Below are 5,900 nucleotides of genomic sequence, written 5' to 3' on the forward strand. Positions count from 1 at the left end.
TCCAGGAACATGTCTTACTTGGCAAAATCACGGCGACCTTCAACAACAGCGTTGTGTAGCCTGCAACACAGAAAGAATCGTTGTGTTAAGTCCTGCAATCCAATGTTGTTTGGTTTAAGGGCAGTTCAGCTAAAGCAAATAACAAACTAAATTAATTTATAAGCAAATATGTTATATATTCCAAAAACAATATTGATTATAAAACTGAAGTTCATATTAATATTGTTTTGTTGCCTTTATTCTCTAAACACAGGGGAAAAATGAGAGTTGTTGGTGTATATTAGAGTTTTTGGTGAGTGCGTGTTTCTTTCAGATTAGATTTATTCATTGTAAAAGAATAGTGTTTGGCTTCTTTCTGTGGTTTTGCCAATAGCAGTCTGCTGCGTCACTGCTCTGGCTCCCGGGCTGAAACCACACCCTCATCCTTAAAATTCTGCATTGCCAGTGCCATAATAATACTTACCAGGAAACGAAACTCAGTCAAGTACTGCTAGGGCCAGCACATTCACAATCATGGAGGAAACAGCTCCAGCTCCTCATTCAAGTGGATCCACAGATGTCGAGTGTCATGCATGCGTTGGAATGAAGCGCAAAGCTGAACAGACCTGTGTGGAGTGTGCGGCATCATTCTGTGAGCATCATCTTGATGTGCATAACAGTTTGCACGTGGGAAAGAGACACAGGCTTGTGGAGCCGAATGCACAGTTGCAGGAGAACATCTGCCCTGATCATGGCAAAATGCTGTTCGTGTATTGCCGCACAGACCAGCTGTGCATCTGTCACCTGTGCATCACTGATAAACACAGAGGTCATGATGTCATCCCAGTGGAAGAGGAAGTGGCCAATAAACAGGTCAGAAATGTCATTTGAAATGCAAAATATCATTCTTAGACATCTGAGCAAGAACTGTGGTGTTTAGTAGTGGTAGGCTGATGTTGGTTTTGTAGTGACTGTTGCTGTAACTGGAGAGCGAGGTGATCAGTTCGTTTTTTGTGATGGCCCTAACAAAACAACATCTAACCCCTTTCCAAAATCTAAAAAAAATCTAAATCTATTGCATATTTCTCTTAACTTTTCCCTTAGAAATGAATAGGCCCTATTGGTTACCAAAGATATTGGTTACCCAGAATATTTGAATGAATTCACAAAGGTAGAAATTTTAATGTCTAAAAATTGTTGTGAAATATTATTACAATTTTAAAAAATCTGTAATATATATTTTAACATATATATTAAAAAGTAATTTATTCCTGTGATGGCAACACTGAATTTTTTTAGCAGCCATTACTCTAGTCTTCAGTGTCATATGATCTTTCAGAAATCACTTTTGCTGATTTGGTGCTCAAGAAAGATTTATTTTTTATCATTATAAATGTCAAAAACAGTGGTGCCGCTGTGTTTTATTTGTTTATTAATTATTTGTTTGGAAACTCCTAATATGTGATATAGGCTAATCCAATTTAATTATAGCCACTGAGATAAACATATATTTTTACTCATATTTACTTGAGGATTCTTTTACATTTTGGTTTTTACTGAGGCTAATAATCCAAAAATGGCCAGATACCCAGTGTTGCCAAGTCTGTGGTTTTCCCGCAGAATTGGGATACTTTAACACTGTTGCCACAGGTTGTTTTTCATGTCCGTGTGTTGAAGCGACCCAAAAAACATTATATTTAGCCACTGGAATGCGAATTTTACAAAGGGAACCCTGCCAAAAAATGTGTATTTAACCCCCCGGAAAGTAATGTTTATTGGGGAACCACCCTTTGAACTGCGACTGAGCTAGTTTTGAGTAGCAATAGAGTGTTTTACAATGCAAAAACTGCCTGAGGAATAAAAGGCATTTGTGGTTAGCCAAACTGAACCAGGATTTCCAGGGCAAGAATCTTGACAACATTCGTGTTTGTTCTTATTTCCAGTCAGGTAGATGAAATATTAGGCTAATATCTTAATTAATACTGCTTGTACATATCTTTACCACCTATTAACTTTAGTTTGTCATAATATTGCGCCATTTCCTGCTTACTAGGTCCTTTTATATATGTTTTTGCAGCTTTCACATGCAGTTTTTTTCTGTGGTTGAGACAACATAAATTAGCAGAACAACGTATTCCGTAGTACATTAACCGTGCAATCTATGCTGTTGCTTACATCAGAGTATAGCCAATATGGGCATGTATCCGGGTAACTGACCAAATTGTGATCTGCAAACCCTCTACTGGGTTTTGTTGTGAAAACCTGGCAACCCTGCAGATACCAGCCTATTACCATCAGTTAGCACACATGCTTTTGTCTGAGTCTTTTGTTTTGGTACTATCAGCGCCAATAAATATGTTAAAAGGCTTAGAACACTATAGAATTTGTACTACTGAGTTGAACTGCAACTGAACTGAATGTTTCTTTTTCAGATTAAGTTGGGGCAGTTGCAGAAGTGGACCACTGGCATAATTGAAGCTAAGCAGAAAGACTTGCAAGAACTGAGACAAGCTGTTGAGATGTTCAAGGTTAGAGGGCATTTATATTTATCATATTGTGTTAGTGGTATAGTATTGTATATGTAGCTGAAGTTAAGACATCCACTCTGCTCCCTCTTTATTATTAGGCTTCAGCAAATAAGGCACTGGAGAAGAATGAGAAGAGCTTCGCCGAGCTGATCCAGTCTATGAAGGACAATCAAAGCAAAGTGACAGAGCTGATCCAAGGACAGACAGAGTCTGCAGTGAAGCAAGCGGAGGGATTCATAAAAACTCTAGAGCAGGACATCACTAATATGTTGACCTTAGGTGCTGATCTGCAACACCTGGAGATGCTTTCTCAAACAAACAATGATGTTCGATTTCTAGAGGTACAGTAATTGAAACCAGCTGTTAAATAGATTTGGTCGGCTGTTGAAGTGTCTTGTACAATCAACAGGTAAAAGATCAAGGTGTTTTTTTCTCTCTCTGTACAGAGAGCTGTGTCTCTGCCCTCGCTGACGGAGTATAAAAAACCATATGTCTTCCTTGTGCGTCCATATAATTCTTTTGAGCGTGACTCAATGGCAGTTGATGAACTAATAGAAAAGCTAAACACGACCAGCAAGTTGAGTTTAGTCACAGTTTCCAGAAAAGGTTAGTAGATTTTTTAAATGAAGTATACATTATCAGTCAAAAGTTTTTGAACGATTTTTTATGTTTTTTAAAGAAGTGTCTTCTGCTCACCAAGTCTGCATTTATGTAATCCAAAATACAGCAAAAGCAGTAATATTGTGAAATATTTTTACTATTTTAAATAACTGCTTTCTACTTGAATATATTTAAAATGAAATTTATTCCAGTGATCAAAGCTACATTTTCAGCATTATTATAAAAAATAATACTTTTATTTAGCAAGGATGCTTTAAATCGATCAAAAGTGATGATAAAGACATTTACAGTGTTACAAAAGATTTCAATTTCAGATAAATGCTGTTCTTTGGAACTTTCTATTCTTCAAAGAAACCTGAAAAAAAATCTACTCAGCTGTTTTCAACATCATAATACATATATATATATATATATATATATATATTTTTTTTTTTTTTTTTTTGAGCAGCAAATTAGAATATTACAATGATTTCTATTTTTTTTTTTTTTTCCATTTTTCCATGTTTCCTTTGAAAGGACAGTGTAGAAATGAAAGGAAATTATTGGGAGAGAGAGGAGGTAGAATTGGGAAAGGTTCACAAGGCAGGATTCAAACTCAGGACACCCGAGGCACAACTGCACCATATGTTGGCACACTGCACACAAGGCTATCGGTGCTGACAGATTTTTTTTAAAGATTGATTTTTGGTGTTTTTTATGCATTTACTTAGGACAGTGTAGTTTTTTACAGGAAGCAAAGTGAGAGAGAGAGAGAAGGGAGTGGGATCGGGAAAGGCCCACAAGCCGGGATTCGAACTCAGGTCACCCACAGCACAATGGCGCTATATGGCGACACACTAACCCACAAGGCTATTGGCACCGATTGGAATGTTTTCTGAAGGATCATGTGACTGGAGTAATGATGCTAAAACTTCATCTTTGAAATCACAGGAATAAATGACATTTTAAAATATATTTAAAAAAACAAAAAAAAACAAAAAAAAACAACAACAGTTATTATAAATAGTAAAAATATTTTAGTTTTGCTGTACTTTGGATCAAATAAATGCAGGATCAGAAGAGACTTCTTTAAAAAAAATTAAAATTCTTATTGTTCAAATGCTATTGACTGGTAGCACATTTCATCATTATATTATGGGTGCGAAAAACTTTGTCCTAGTAAGGCTGCATAATTAGGCTGCCACATCATTAAGCACAGGCGAAGGCTGTCTCAATTTTAAGAATCCTTGGAAGGCAACCTTTGTTTTGCATCCTTTATTCAGCTTATTTTGAAGGATGCATCAAGTGTGTCCTTTACGTCCACCCCAGTCACCCACAATACTTTTGCACACATAACAGTTCGCGAAAAAGAATTGGTGGAAAATGAGTCAGCACTGAGCTTTTCCAGTTCATTATGTAATGGCAATGGCCACATAATTTTGCTGCATTAACAGAAATGTATATAGTATAAAGATTATCATTATATAATTTTTAATAATATTTTGTGCTGTCATTTTTGTGACGCACTCACTAGACCATCTCATTCTAGTGTTTAATGCTGAGAAGGACTCTAGCCTAAAAGCCTCTGAAGAATTGGACTTGGAAGGACGCAGCCTCACTAGGATTCAGTCTTCTGATTAAGAATCACCTTGTGCCTACAAATCACCTTAACTATTTTTCTTTGCAGTGAAAAACACTAGAATCCTAACATTACCACCACCACAAACACGAGAGAAGTTTCTACAGTGTAAGTTTCCAATATAATACAGAACACACAGAAAAAAAATAATTTATTTTCTCACTTGCAAATAATGCAGTTTAGCCTGTTATTGACTGTACTAATATTTCATCTTTTCATTTACCTCAGATGCATCAAAGCTCACTTTTAATACCAACTCAGCACATGAAAGCCTCATTTTGAGGAACGAGAACAAGGAGGTAAAGGCCTCGCACCTGCTTCAGGACTATCCTGAACACACTCAAAGGTTTGACTGCAGGGCACAAATCCTGTGCAATGAAGGTCTCAGAGGGTCCCCTAAATATTGGGAGGTAGAGATTGGTGGGGGCACTTGGATCTGCATTGCTGTGTCCTACCAAGGAATTCGGAGAAAAGGCAAACCGCGTGTACTTTTTGGAAGAAATGACCAGTCGTGGGGACTACGCTGTCAACATGGCAATATAGAATTTTGGCATGACAATAAAACAACATTTTCAAAGTGTCAATCACATGGATCCAAAATAGGAGTGTACTTGGACTACAGGGCTGGAATCTTGGCATTTTACAATGTTTCTGACAACATGAGTCTCATTTATAAGCATCAAACTGTTTTTAAAGAGCCTGTTTATCCTGGGTTCGGACTGGCTGGGAAAGGGTCCTACGTGAGGCTTTGCGATCCAGTGAAAAATGAGACCAAAACGTCCCTTTCTTCTCTATTTAAGTTTGGTAGTTTGTAAGCTAAGGTGGACATGCCGCTGTCATGAAATGCATGTCGCTGTCATGAAATGCATTCTCAGACAAATATGTGACCCTGGACCACAAAACCAGTCGTAAGTAGCACAGGTATATTTGTAGCAATAGACAAAAAATAGCCAACTATTTTTTTTATGCCAAAAATCATTAGGATATTAAAGCTGCAGTCTGTAAGCTTTGCCTCTTTGTCGCCATCTCTGTTTGAAAACCTGCAATTGCAGTTATTTGCGGAATTATCATCCTTGCGTGGGTTGTGCACTGTCACAGCTCCAGGGCCAGGGTTGCCAGGTCTGCAAATCAAAACAAGCCAACTGCTTTTCAAA

General features: G+C 37.4%; 1 protein-coding gene across 1 annotated transcript; it reads left to right on the forward strand.

The window, feature by feature from the left end:
- Nucleotides 1–513: 513 nt before the first annotated feature.
- LOC127177941 (tripartite motif-containing protein 16) lies at nucleotides 514–5,561 on the forward strand. Its single transcript, XM_051130504.1, has 6 exons — nucleotides 514–852; nucleotides 2,412–2,507; nucleotides 2,606–2,848; nucleotides 2,954–3,113; nucleotides 4,795–4,854; nucleotides 4,975–5,561. Exons 1-6 carry the CDS (start codon nucleotides 514–516, stop codon nucleotides 5,559–5,561), a joined length of 1,485 nt encoding a protein of 494 aa, XP_050986461.1.
- The last annotated feature ends 339 nt before the right edge of the window (nucleotides 5,562–5,900 follow it).

Source organism: Labeo rohita, chromosome 2 (assembly GCF_022985175.1).
Source record: "Labeo rohita strain BAU-BD-2019 chromosome 2, IGBB_LRoh.1.0, whole genome shotgun sequence".
Taxonomy (NCBI): Eukaryota; Metazoa; Chordata; class Actinopteri; order Cypriniformes; family Cyprinidae; genus Labeo; species Labeo rohita.

What these genes read in the sequence shown, in the direction of transcription:
- LOC127177941 (XM_051130504.1), top strand. Translation starts at nt 514, where the DNA reads ATGGAGGAAACAGCTCCAGCTCCTCATTCAAGTGGATCCACAGATGTC. An exon ending in AGGAAGTGGCCAATAAACAG is followed by an intron (nt 853 to 2,411) that starts GTCAGAAATGTC and finishes TTTCTTTTTCAG; the next exon opens with ATTAAGTTGGGGCAGTTGCA. An exon ending in ACGAGAGAAGTTTCTACAGT is followed by an intron (nt 4,855 to 4,974) that starts GTAAGTTTCCAA and finishes CATTTACCTCAG; the next exon opens with ATGCATCAAAGCTCACTTTT.